The 14859-nt window shown below is 39.0% G+C and overlaps 2 protein-coding genes and 1 long non-coding RNA gene across 3 annotated transcripts in view; all 3 read right to left on the reverse strand.

Annotated features, from left to right (window-relative positions):
- The window catches only part of LOC3291156 (seminal metalloprotease 1), a 53478-nt gene that overhangs the window by 33145 nt on the left and 5474 nt on the right, over positions 1-14859 (reverse strand). The gene's annotated exons all lie outside the window — the stretch shown is intronic.
- On the reverse strand, positions 2176-3201 carry LOC133393786 (uncharacterized). Its single transcript, XR_009766389.1, has 2 exons — positions 2535-3201; positions 2176-2440 (listed from the first exon to the last, which is right to left on the reverse strand). It is a non-coding gene; the product is annotated as an uncharacterized LOC133393786 (long non-coding RNA).
- LOC133393645 (microfibril-associated glycoprotein 4-like) lies at positions 7622-8778 on the reverse strand. The gene is made up of 2 exons (XM_061659416.1): positions 7943-8778; positions 7622-7859 (listed from the first exon to the last, which is right to left on the reverse strand). Exons 1-2 carry the CDS (start codon positions 8753-8755, stop codon positions 7809-7811), a joined length of 864 nt encoding a protein of 287 aa, XP_061515400.1. The 5' UTR covers positions 8756-8778; the 3' UTR covers positions 7622-7808.

Genomic DNA, 14859 nt, shown 5'->3' on the forward strand with positions numbered 1-14859 from the left:
CACACACACATGCACACACACACACACATACACACACACACTCACACACACACATACACACACATACACACACACAAACACAAGTAACGTGGCAAAACAAGTGCACGGTGCGTTGAAAACACCAGGGTTCTATCTTAATGTCCGATACTGTATCTCCCAAGGACATTTGAAGTGAGAGTGGACATATTGACAGGCATGTATGCACGAAGTTTAAATGATTCCAGTAGAATATACAGTGGAATCTCTCTCAGATGCAGTCTCTTCAAGCTGAAATGTTTCTTCATATTCCATATCTGAATTCTTCGTATTCGATGCATTTTGTGTCTCTTCAAGATGAATATCTCCTTAAGGCGAATATCCTTCAAGCTGCATATGCGATTTGGCAGCCGAAATTCTGTAAGATGAATTTTTGGATGATAGTTCAAAAAAATATAGGCCATGTTTTTACCGTGGTTTCTTGGATACTTCATAGCAACATTTTAATCAGTTTTCCTCAACATGAATATCTCTCTAAGCTGACGGTCCCTTGAAGATTCCCCTTAGAAACATTTCACTGTATCTTAAATGTAAAACATAAAAAAACATTAAAGCTACAACTCCTAACAGAAATCGCTTAAGCACTTGTATTAATGATGGGGCACTGACTGCACGACATCTTCAATGGAAAAAATAAATGTTAAATCATAGTCTCATTAGAAAAAGAATAACATGTATTAAATATTTAGATAAAGAGACCATGCATTTGCCTAAACTGCATGTAAAAATATTGAAAAGTCTAATTTATATAAACTTTTTAGAAATATTTATAATTTAATTGATAAAAAACCATACAAAAATTTCATTCAATCCAAAATACCCATTATTTACTCGGTATTTAAAAGGTATTCATCCCACGGTACAACATTGGCTGTATCCGAGGTGGGACTATTAAAATACCAGTTTAATTTCTTGCAAATGTTTTGAAAGCTGAGCTGAATTTTTATTAAGAAAAATAAGTAAACAAAACCACCTGTAAAAATCTGCTGATTTTTTTGACACACAGTGCCAAGAAACACAATAAAGGGGGACACGAGTATATGCATCTCTTCTACGTTGCCACCCTGTATAAACAAAACGATTACTGTTGGTCTGATTCGTCAACAAGATATACGGAAATTCCGCTCGATGATAGCAGACGTTATAAATGAGTGAGAAATTTATGAAAGCCACAATCCACATCACACGGTCAATCAACCACTGGCGGTAGCATCGTTATTTTACTTTGTTTTGTGCATGCCTTCAATACTAGCATAATGTTTCGAAACAGATAACGATCAAACGAGCATAGCGGTTGTTTGTGATAACAACCTTTACCTTGTGCTACTTTATTCGCAATATTGCAGCAATGATTTATGCGTGTTGTTGCATTAGGTTTTGAATCAAACACACTTTAGTAGTTTGCTCTAGGGGGTGTTCAAAATCCCTGTACTGGGCCCCTATACTTTATGAGTCTCTTCATCCATTGGGCCCTTAACTAGCACAGAATTTCTTGCTGAGACTACTGTACACATTGCTCTATATGCTGGAATTAACATACACGGGGCCTTTACATTGACGGGGGCCCCCGCGGCCGCTCAGTCCGCGCACCGTTAAATCCGCCACTGAGCTGAGCGATTCATGGAGGATATGAAAATCAAACATGCCAGAGGCATTGTTGAAGTTCTTCTCGATGGAATTAGTAAAATAATCACGGCGTCCAAGAAAGCGAGCGGCCACGTACAGCAAAATTTTATTGAGTAATGAAGGACAGCCAATCTCGTTCCGAAGCAAACCACTAATAAGCAAAGCTTGAGAAGCAGTTCGACGATCGTTGTCGCCAACGGACGATGCAACAGTACAATAAGAATAAGAACTGCTAACTGCGATCGGTCGCCAACGGAAGACCGAAGAACTGCTGACCGCGATCGGTCAGCAATTACCCACCGGGCACCAGCACTCAGAGATCGCTTGAATACGCGCTTGAAAAAGAACTTGAGTTGGCGAAATTATTCAAGTGATCCGTCGGGTCCCGAAGCCGAAGCAAACCCGAAGCCGAAGCAAAACCCGAACGGGGTTCGGCACGACCCTTCGTTAAAATAGCCCCCTCCCCCTTTTTGCCAGATTTTCTTTCCAAAATGAAACAGTGTCACACACATGTAGTAGAACAACTTGATTTATTTAAGCAAATAAATCGGTTTAATGAGACGCACTAACAACTATTTCACACACGGTCAACACTTCGCAAATTACACAAATTATGGCACATTATATTAAAAACACTTTTATCAACTGTTCCGTGAATAAAACGCAACATTTTCACCGTACTTTCTGCACTCCACCGCTGTTGATCATGGTTGTCATCTTTCCACTGTACCCGTCATTTGCACCAACATTTGCACATCACAAACACAGGTTTTGTTGTCTCCGTTCGCCGTGAAAAACACATGAAATGGAAGAAAAATTATATTAATTAGAAGGGGGGATGTTGGTTGATAATTTTAATCACTTTTACTAACCTCAAATTAAACAAAACTCCATTTTTTACGGGGTTTATCCGCTGACTACCAAGCGCTGAAACACCACACAAGCACCAACCTCACTGGACTGAAAGTAAAGCCTACTGCGTGAATGTGTGTATGCGCTTCTGCCAAGCCAACCGCGCCGTACTGCGTGTGTAGCCAAGTGCGTGTGTGTGTATATTTGCACCACTGGACACAGAACACAAATCTCACCGCAAAGCAGAGCGTGTGTCGCCAAGTGTATGCATGTGTGTATTTGCACCACTGAATTCTGAACGTCAGCCGCACCGCACCACACAGCGTGTATCGCCAAGTGCGTGGCTGTGTGTTGTATCACCGTGGTGTGGCCAAATGTGTGCATGTGTGTACTTGCTCCACTGAAAGCCGGTATCGCACCAGATTTCGGGTGTCGCCTTGTGCGTGTGTGTGTTATTGTCACAGCACACTCGTTCGTCATTTTTTTTTCGTTTTTTCGCTTAAGCCACTCGATTTCGTTCTTCGCTGATTTTGGCAGCGCACGAAGGGGGTTCGGTTTCAACTTCCAACAACAACAACCACACGAGGAGGCTCGGGGACACTCATCAGGGGAAAATCGCTCAAATTAGAGCGAGAGACAGATAGAAAAAGTGAAAGGTCAATATAAAATCTTCGGCTTTTGACTGTTGGGTATAAGAACTGCAGGCCGCGATCGGTCGCTAACGGACGACCGAAGTACTGCTGACCGCGATCGGTTAGCAATAATTAGATATAAAACGCGAATTAGTTTAAATAAAATTTGTCATTTCACCATCAGAACGAGTCTGAGTATTATTGGTCTTTAGTCAGCGTCTAAAGAAACGCGCCACGAAGCTAGCTTCGTGCACGCGACAATCGTCATTAAAGGGTCATTAAACCTAACATACGAGATCTTACATTTACATTGATGTCGAAGCAAAAGAATACGATGCTAGGAACTAGGGGCGCCATATGGTGTGAGTGAAGCGAAAACAATACCAAGAACTCTGTATTTGCTTTGTAAAACAATGACACAATATGAACAGTGTGAAGCCTGCTCGCAAGTGGGATGAAAAGTTAAACAAAAGACAATTGTCTGCGCTAAGGCACGTGCGCGCTTTTGGTGGCCGATCGGCCTTTCTTAGAATTTCCTAGGTTAAGCGACAAACCAGAGAAGTTTGCTATCACGAGCGTATGAAATCGAAAGTCAGTCCATCTTTAGCACTCGACGCGATCGGTCAAAATAAATGAATTGTCACAGCAGTCCAAGTCTAAGTTTTAATGTTTAAATTCAAAACAATTGACAAGTTTTACTTTTACAAGTATTTAAACCCTTTTGCTCTGAAATGGAATGGGATCCGAAATCCCTTTGAGAGATAAAGCGTTTTCAAAGTCAGATTCGATTGTAAACATTGTTATTCGCTGCATGCAAAATGTTGTTTCACATCAATCTGATATTTCATTTCCATCACAATAATTTTTAATTTTTACAACATGATTTTCAACACGACTCAAGCTTAATTGAGGTTGACAGTTCTTTGTTATGTGTTGAAAATCATGTGTTGAAACTGAAATTTCATTTTGATGTAAATACACCATTTGACAGCTGTTGAAAAACTGTTGTTGTAGGATGTGGTGAATAATGTTTAAATTCGAAACTGACTTGGAAAACCCTGTAATATAGACTCTCTCATCCAACTTCTATTCTTAGCCGTCATTGGTAACATGTGTCACCACATATGAGTACTTAGACTAGATCCAAACCCTTGGGCGGATGGTGGCATATGGCGAACCAGGAGAGGGTGGTTATCCCGGAAAACTGAGTGCCTGAGCAACGGGCTCAAAACCAGCCACCCAGTCCCATGTACTACCCATCTACAGAAAGCTTAAGGAGAAATTGAAACGGACCTCATGATACCGACCCTACGCAATGCCCCAGGAATACGATTAAAAGGGGCTCATGGAACGTGCGCACTCTCAGCAAAGCCGGAGCCTTGAAACAACTTGATAATGCCCTAGGTCATGGATAGGATAGGTCAATATGCGGATGATTTTGCAATTATTACACAAAGTCATAGCCTACATGGCCGATCATACTACAAACCAAAATGCAGGATATCATGAAACAGTTTCCAGAAATAACAGATGAATTAAAAGTAGAAATTAATACAGAAAAAAACTAAATTCATGATATTTTTATTCCAAAAAATAAATAATATAAAACTAACTAATACAATAAACTAACATTAAAAAACAAACAGAAGAAAAGAAAACAAAAACTCAAAAAAAGACTAACAACACTAAAAATAATTTGTAATTATCGCAATAAATTACATCCTAACAAAACGATACAAATTCACAAAACTTTCATAAGAAGCAATTTAGAAATAGGAACGGCATCAATAAGAAAAGCAAAAAAAAACTACTTATACAGCTAGACACAATACAAAATCAATCACTACGAAAAGTTACAGGATGTACCAAAACAGCTCTTATACCCTTCCATAGCCTATACCCCCCATAGTGGCCATAGCGGCAGAAATACCTTTAAGCATAAGAGCTAAATACCTCGCGAGTAATGAGCAAGCAAAAGAGATTGCACATTCAACAATACATAGAAACCTACTATACGACACAACCCTAAATTGCAACACAAGAAACAACAATAATAAGTACAACAAAACATATTAAGAAAAAATATATGAAGAAAACAAAACCGTAATATACAAAATGGATAAAATAGTCATCAATGATGCTACGAAAAGAGTATCGATAATATCCAATGCTCCGGAGAATATAACGAAAACTTAACACATAAACAAACAAATTCTTAAACGACACTATCAACAAGAAAGAAAGAATTTTTTTTTGGAAAACAAATACTATAATTTGCACGGATGGAAGCAGAACAAATGACGGTTATATATATATGACGGTATATATATATCAAACCACACAACAACAATCATATGTACTGGAGTCATGAATACAAATTGAAATTACTCTCTAATTTGAAAACCTCTCTTATTTGAACATATTTCACAGTCTCTTCATTTTCAGTACAGTTTTGTCCCTCTAATTTGGAAAACCTATGGTAGTCCTCTTTGGGCACGAGTCCGGGACCATCCGAGCGGAGGATGCAAACGATCGGGGCGTGTTTGAGCGACGCGTCCTCCGGACCATCTTTGGCGGTGTGTTTGAGCATGGAACGTGGAGGAGAAGGGTGAACCATGAGCTGCACGGCGAACCGAGCATCCAAACAGTGGCGAAGGCCGGCAGGATACGATGGCTAGGGCATGTCATGAGGATGCCGGACTCATGCCCCATCAAGAAGGTGTTCACAGGGGAACGCAGCGAGCTCGATGGCTGTATCAGGTGAAGTAAGACCTGTCGAAGATCGGGTGTCTACATGTATGGGAAGCTGCATCCAGGGTCCGAGCATTATGGAGAATGATTGTTGACCGGGCCATGTAACCACGATGTGATCTAGTGATTTATTGTTTGGATTAGCTAAACGATTTCCTGCTTATTTTTTACCCACTATTAGTTGACCTGATCCTAACATTCTTCAATCAATTAATTTAACCAATTTCTGGAAGCTAACAATAAAACGTAAGATGAGCTCAAACACGAATCGGAAAGTATTCAAACAATCAAAGGAAGCTTATATCTTATAGATATGTGGATATACAGTGTATTGTGGAATTGTATAGTCTAATGAAAGGAATGTGAAGTAAGAAGTGTAGTTATGAATTTATGAAATGAAAGCTTCTGAAAACTTTAAACAGTTTTTCTCGGTTGGTCATGTCACCTCTTTCAAGGCAGTGGATTTGTGAGCGGTGTGCTTCGGATCGTTGTTTTGTTGGAAAATACAATTTTCTTTCCACCCATTCCTTAAATTTCAGAATGCTGATACAAGTTTTGGCAGTTCACAATTCCTTCGATTTTGTCAAGTCAAAAAACAAATACTCTGGAGTGATGCGAGCGAGTTTGACGGACTTCGTTCATTTCCAAATCTTTTAATGAAAATCTGAAAGTTGGTGATGGTCGCACCACCCGCAAGTAAGAACTCGGCACGAGTGTTGTCCGTTAAATATTCAAGCAAAACATCAAATACTTTGTAAAAAAAAAAAATGTGTCTGTGAATGCAGCGGATGTTAACACAAGTAAACAGTTTCATAAAACATTTGTTTGTAAATATAGTTACTCCACACTTCAATTCAATTAATAAATACAATATTCACTCTTTTGTGATGGATAAGCTTAATTTTACTCCAATCCGTTTTCTTATACGACTCTGTGATCCTCTGTTGCGAATTGGTATGGTTACAGGATTGGGATGATCTCTCCTTCAGCCAAACAATAAACATTAGTGCTGATTATGTGACTCAATCGCTTGAGAAAAAGTATCAAAAATGCTCATTTTCTATTATGATCCGTGTTAGAGCACTCAATTTGTCTCTGGTTTGATATATCGTACTGAACGAAAGTCATTTGCATTACCTGGCTCAAACGTAGACCGTTTTTTGTCCAACAGCTTTCCGTCAGGTTAAAGCTACGGAAATCGTTTTGTTTTACGGTTTAACTACTAAATACATGCAATACGCTTGGTTTAAAAATATGTAATTACATTCAAAAGGGATTTTTTGTAATTATTTACTTAAAAAGGATGGAAATAACAAAATGCACACAAAAATGGGAAAAGTATCAAAAACGCTACTTTGCATGACATTGCCAAACATATTTTAAGAACAATGATACGCCACACGTATAAATAATTATAAATTGGTACGATACTTTCTGCGTTCCACGATGCAGTTTGTTTCAACTAACAAAGCCATTTGAGATCAATTTGGCAGCAATGTCTCGAGTCAACGAAAGAAGTCTCTAACAAGCTTGTATAATACCGATTTTGTTTCAGTTCGTGTAGCGCGGTTTTGTTTGAAACTTTTCCGTTTGAATCAGATAATCGACACTATTATCACCTGCTAAAACAAACTCACCGAACGAAATTGCTTTCTTTCTAGCCTTTCATGATAATGTATATTCATTTGTATTTTTGGCAGATTGTAATCTTTATGACTAGGCTATTAAAAACACATACACAATACAACAAAGTTTTTATTACAATAAATTACAAAATGATTTGATTGCAGCCAACTGTTTGTCTCACTTTGGCTTCGGAATGTTCCAAAACTTCTTTTTATTAGATAGAAATTAAACTTCATCCACCGTTACGTTTCGCGAATCAACATTCTTGAGTATGACAAACCTGCCTTAGATGAATTGTAGTAGTACCAAACCATATTTTCTCCACCTACAGTGTTCCTATAAAGTCCATTTAGATTTGAATCGTGACATGCTTTGTACCACCATGCTCCCTTAAAGTGACTAGCGCAGTTTGATTTTACCAAGTCGTTGTCCCGATCCTTGGTCGAGAACTTCATGCCCTTGTGGGTATGCAATGAGTCTCTTGCCGTTCCCGTGTATGATCCCAGCTTTGCTAACGGATATTGCTCCTTCTCACTGCCAATTGCGAACTCATCATACCGTGCGTAAATGTAGTTTCCATCGAAGTCTTTCAGCTCCACCAGCAGTTCATGCTTTCGAGCCGCCGTCAAACGGTGTAACTGCTCCAGTCCGAGCCAAAATTCTCCATCCATGCTGCCGAACCCGTTTCGATACTCGGTCCAGTTGCGGTAAAAGTCGACCGATCCATCGTAACGGTACTGGAACACTAACCAACCTCCTCCGAAAGCAGTCTGTTCGCAATATCCCAGGAAAGGTTCATCGTTTTGAGTAGGTTGTATCAAAAACTCTCCTGTGCGATTCGATGGCTCTTCCTTGCACGATCGAGTAGAAATACTGCGAAAGTATAATCCTGGATCCACCTTAAACAAGGCGAGATCTTCCTTTGATGCCAGCTTTTGAATTTCCTTCCTAATCTGTTCGGCAGTAGTGTTGGCTATTTGCTCAAAGACCATTTTATTGGACTGATGCTGCAGGGTGGTGAGCTTGTCGAATATTGCATGCTGTAGTAGATTTAACTCATCAGGTAGCTTTCTCTCAGTAGCGGCTCGATCTTCGTTCATTGCTAATTTTATCTCCGTCAGCGTTTTCTGAAGATCATCCAGCCTGGCTGCTATCCGCTGATACTCAGCATCGATGAACGATGAATTAGGAATGTTTTGTTCAGCACCATCGACTTTAGCTATAAATAGCATGACCACAACAAAGTATAGTATGATACTGTTATAGTAGTATAGTATCATATCTGTTCCCAGTAACTGGATGTTGTAAAATCAGCCGTACCAGCCGTTTCTCGTTCGACGAGAAACATTCGTCGCTCATGAGTGGACAGGGTTGTACCACTAGGTTGGCCAGTACAGAATCTTTACGGTATTCTAATTTTTGATCTAGAAGGCTATGAAATGAGTGAAAATGAGCGTCGCGGCGAACGTTCCCAGGAACGAACGAGTTCGCCGGTATGGCTGATTAGATTCTACCGGATGTACTCGAGTCGAGCTGGAGAAAAATGGAAAAAGATGGACACTGCGGGTAAGATGGACACTCCTCATAAATGCATCAAAATGGTAATTTTCGAAAAAATCAATAATGCAGCATCCTAACTTAAAGTTAAACAACACATTTGCGAACATTTTTGGCATAATGTATGCAAAATTGGTTAAATCCACGCACAAAATAAATTTTCAATCGTGTGCACCCTTGTGGATCTAATTTGACTACTACGAATCTTAAGCTCTACAACTTGTATTGTTTATATTTCCTTAAATTTTATTTCATGAATGAGTTGTCGTGATCATTAATGAAAAAACGGGTGAAAGAACGAGAGTGAAAGCAATACAAAATCTTGTTTTCTGGTGGTTTAAACATCCTGACACCAAAGCGGGAAAGACGGACACTTTGTTGTAGGGAAAGATGGACACCGAGTTTATTGATTTATTTTACTTCTTATAGTATATCAATTGATGATAAATAGATTTCTTCAAATACCTTAAATAAAGGTATTCCGAAGCTATAAACCAATCAGCAACTAGAGAAAGTATGGAAATATGTGATAACGGAACACCAGTTAAAATAGCAGCCATTTATTATGCTATTACTCTCTTGACACTGATGAGGCGCTTCATGAAATCCAATATTTTGTCTCGACTTGGATAACTTTAAGCATTAAAAAGATGAGGCATTGATACGACATCGTTCAGGAATAGTTGAGAAATTCTATGGGATTACAAATATCAAATTTTGAATTTTGTCATGGTGGAAAATGGATAAAACTATTACACATATCCTTCAAAAAATACTGGGGGTCTTTTAGCGGAGTAATTTCCTAAAAGGAAGTTCTAGACTGTTGTTCTGTAAGCTGGAGCAACGTCAGCTGTTAGTGCGCGATATTTCAATAATGCTTTAGATGCTGCATTCTACGATATATTGCAAGCGCCGCTTACGATTCCTAAAACCAATTCCTTAAATGAATCGTCGTTGCAATAGGTAAAGAATTGGTTTATAAACGTACCAGGACGTGGAAAGCGATAGAATTTGTTAAAATACTGTAAAACTCTTCACTTTATAACCTTTTCTACAGGTGTCCATCTTACCCTTCATGGTGTCCATCTTTCCCATATCAGGTGTCCGTCTTACCCGAACATTTCAAAACCGCACGAAAAAAAACATGTTTTTCATTCATGAAAAAAAGGCAAAAATCGATGGAAACTTAAAAGTTTCAACACATTTTCTGATGAAGCATGAGTGTAAGATAATATATGCACATTTTCATGGTCGTTGCACTTATATATCCCTAGATTTTTACCATTGCCCTTAACGTGTCCGTCTTTACCTACCTTCCCCTACTGATTTTTACTTCGTCGACTCGAATCTGCCGGAAGGTTTTTTCGAAGGGGAACGTCGCAAAACGATACGAAAATGAACATAATGAACGTGCGAGTGAATCTTCTCGAATACAGAACGCAATATAATAGGCCTGTTTTCGTACACAAAAAGTTCTTTACTTAATACACGTGATCGTACCGTAATCAGTAATGCAATCAAGAAAAATTGATGTTATCTGGTTTTGGTTCAATCTGATCAGAACGTCACGAACGTCCGGTACCATCGCGCATACATTATTGTTCACCTCGCACTCTGCGCATTTATAGGTATGTTTGTTACGCATATCGCGTTTATAATCGAACTCGTCATAGATCTTATATTCACAACCTACAATTACGCTTTTGCAATAACTCAGCTAGTTTTTGGATATATGTCAATCCACACCGCAAACACTGTAATCTTCCTAGTGCAATGCTCTATGCATTTGCTAGCTCTGCTACCCCCGAAGCAATATATTCTCTGTTCCCCAATCATTTTTCTAGCGTATTTATAGGCCCTCCCGATTTAACTGATGCTGCTCTACTACCCGTGACGTGGTGGATGTTGCTTAAATCGCTTTCGATGAAGAATCAATCTTAACAGCTCTCAATATTCTAAAACCGTCTTACTCTCCCGGACCTGACAAAATCCCCGCATCAGTTCTTGAAAATTGCGCAAACATTATCACACCATTATTAGCATTTATTTTTAACCTCTCACTGACAACTAAATGTTTTCCTGCTTAATGGAAATCGTGTTGGCTGTTTCCCATATTTGAAAAAGGTGATAAAACGAATGTTTCTAGTCATAGATGAATTATAAGTTTACCTGCATGTTATAGAATGTTTGAAAGTGTTGTCCGATCTTCTTTCTGTCAAAAATTGGATATGTTTCATTCAACACGGTTTCATGCCCAAACGGTCCATCGTCACAAATTTGATGCAATTTATGCAATTTAACCTTCCATTGATTCTGGATTGAAGTGGATGCAGTATTCACGGACTTCAAAGCTGCATTTGACACAGTACCTCATGAGCTTCTACTACTTGAACTTCATAAATTAGATTTCTCTGAATCGATTGTTGCTTGGCTGAAGTCTTTTATCAGCGACAGAGAAATACGATTCAAGGTTGGCTTGACAATTTCTCCCGTTTTTTTAAATACATCTGGCGTTGACAAGAGTGTGTCTTAAGTCTTCTATTGTATATTTTATTTATTAGTGACCTTCATGAAATTCTCCCTCTTCATGGTCTTCTGCTTTGCGCTGATATAAAAAAAAATTATTTACTATCAGCAGCCTGCATGATTGCCAAGTATTCTAAAATAATATAAATTCATTTTCCCGATGGTGTTCTAGTAACCGTCTTAGTATTTGTTTAAATAAATGTTTGGTGATCTCTTTCTGCCGTAATAAAAATGCTATACGGTATGATTATTATCTAGCTGATGATATGCTCAATCGCACTTCTCTTGTTTACGACCACGGTGTGTTGTTAGACGACAAACTTACAGTTAACCAACATTTTGAAAGTAAAGTCGCTAGAGCTATTCTAGCATATCTACTATAACACACAATTTTTTATAAACCACACCACCATAGCAAATACTCAGACCATACCGTTCATAAAAAAAACATTGAGACACACTTATCGAAAACAACCGAAGCGCGCAACATAAGCAATTCAAGGCCGGGGGACATTATCCGTACTATCGTCGTGCTGTGTTCGGATCCAACGACCCCTTGCTTGCTTGTAACAGGTTGGCTGATAAGTCCCCCCGGTCTAACAAAGAAAAACACATTTTTTTTGTCAAAATTCGTTTTTATTATTCAACATAGTTCCTTTCAAGAGCGATACAACGATTATAACGACCTTCCAATTTTTTGATACCATTTTGGTAGTACTCCTTCGGTTTTGCCTCAAAATAGGCCTCAGTTTCGGCGACCACCTCTTCATTGCAGCCATTTTTTTTCCCTGCGAGCATCCTTTTGAGGTCTGAGAACAAGAAAAAGTCGCTGGGGACCAGATCTGGAGAATACGGTGGGTGGGGAAACAATTCGAAGCCCAATTCATGAATTTTTGCCATCGTTCTCAATGACTTGTGGCACGGTGCGTTGTCTTGGTGGAACAACACAATAACAAAAGTTGCTTGACAAAAGACGCTCTGTCTCACAAACTAATTGACATACAGACGTCAAATTTTGACACGAATCATTTGAAGGTTGGTACTATATAAAAAAAAATGCATTTAATACTAGCGGCGCCATCTATGTGTCAGACCGGGGACTTATCAGCCAACCTGTTATTCGTGTATTTAATCAAGCCTTCCATCCCGTTATATTCCTACACTTTCCTCTGTTCATATCAGCTCTCGTCATTAGGATTAATAATAGCTTTGTTACTAGCACATAATACTACTTTTTTTACTTTTAGAAATCTTACTCACTAGTCTACAGTTAATATTAGATTAGGTAATAATAGGCGAAGGTATTTTTTAACCTCTCTAGGCTGACAATCAAATAAATTGAAATCGAAATTACAAAACAAATGCAATGTTTTATTATGTAGTACATCTTACATCACAGGGCATTCCAAGTCACTTTCGAATGTGCCCATCATAATTCGCGTTTTCATTCGTTTCTCATTTGCGAAGGGCAACCATTTAATGCAATGGAACCAAGTTAAGCAATAAGTTCAACACAAGATAGCGTTGATGAGAAGTGATGTGGACTCCCTTTAGCTATCGCTGAGAATGCTGATGGCAGTGTTGTAGCAATACCCCGCTGATACGGGAGTGGATCCGAAACCTAATGTAAGGTTAACTAAGACTCTCCACCCCCTACTCCTACTCAATACGTCCCCGTCGTACAGAACGGTAACACGTCTCTCAATTATCCAAGCTTGTTTATACGAGGATACCCAACCCCTTGGACGGATGGTTTGCATGGCTAAATTGAGGGGCGGGGGGTTGGGGGGGGGGGGGGGTGTAAGATAATTGATCTGCATGACTCTACCTGGGAGTGTCGGTTCTCCATGCTAGGAGCGGCCTCTTCCCGAAGAGCTATGCTAGCTTCTCCCGTCTTGGCTCGTTGCAGGACTCTAAAAAGCCAGCGAGCGTAGGCCCTAAAACAACCACCAAAACAAACAACCAAAACAGCCACCCTCGTAAACCTGCAACGCAACAAAAAGTCAACACTTTATCGGGAAGAAAAAATGTATCGGGTCAATCGATTCACGCCCTTTCAAGGAAAAAGGACTTAAAATTGGAAGCTCGGAACGTGGAACTGCAGATCTCTCTTATCGCATGGGAGTACCCGTATCCTGTACGATGAGGTCTGGGCCGGTGGCTTCCAGATAATAGCACTTCTGGAGATGCGCTGGAAAGGCGCAATCGAACCGCAGCAATTACCGCAGAGGAATGAACAGATGTGCAGGTTCTCCAACCTGAGCATTATAAATGTGCACAAGACCATTTCCTGGTCCTGATTTAGTTGTTACTGCACTATTTTAATGCTTATTTTTTTTAGCAATGCATGTGTATTGAAAATCCTTGAATCAAACCCCGTCATGCCTATTTATAAATACTTTTTGGACTGACTGTAGCTACGTGGAAACAGTGTATAATGGCACTGCAATGTGCAATCCTTCTCGCAAGTTAAATAGGTAGTGTAGGGTAATCTGTCAATTGTTGCACACCAATCAATTATTGCACACTGCGTATAAATTTTTTTTCCAAATTGTTATAAATACTCGTTATAAATACAAATGGATTTCTAAGCATACCGCTAGGAATTCTACATCATAAAATAAGGTTGTTTTCGCCATGTAAACAATTTACACTTTAAATTTTGATTTTAATAAAAAAATATAGTAAAATCTCACGATTCGGTACAAGAATGTTCGAGTTTTTGCTCAAAATTTCTAATTTTAATCCAATGTTAAGTAATTGGAACAAAAAGAGTGCTTCGATCCTGTTTATTGCACAGCCTAGCTATTATTTTGGCCGTGTTTTGTTTACCCAAGGGCCATCAAAGAGACCAGGTCGATGCGCTTAGAACAAATTGACAGAAAGCATTGGGAAAATTTTGACAGTTAAATTAAACATTATTTATTGTCGTTGCTATGGAGCGAATGGGAGTCTTTTTTGCTATTTTGGACTCATCTTTTGCGCTTGATTGGAAAAATTCTTTGTTCTATGGCTGATTTTAGCCATAGAACAAATATTTTTTGCAATTAAGAGCTAGGAGCATTCAAGGATCTCTTTTATCACTCGTCGCCGGGTTACAAGCAAAGGACAGTGAGCATATTGTACCAGTGTGTGCTGATTGGATGTTTCATTTTACTCTCAGTGTTTAATTGAGAGTAAATAATACATCTTTTATCCAGTTGAAACATGTACTGTGCTGTTTTATCACTGTTAAACTTTTGGTTCTTCCAGC

Source organism: Anopheles gambiae, chromosome 3 (assembly GCF_943734735.2).
Source record: "Anopheles gambiae chromosome 3, idAnoGambNW_F1_1, whole genome shotgun sequence".
NCBI classification, from domain to species: domain Eukaryota; kingdom Metazoa; phylum Arthropoda; class Insecta; order Diptera; family Culicidae; genus Anopheles; species Anopheles gambiae.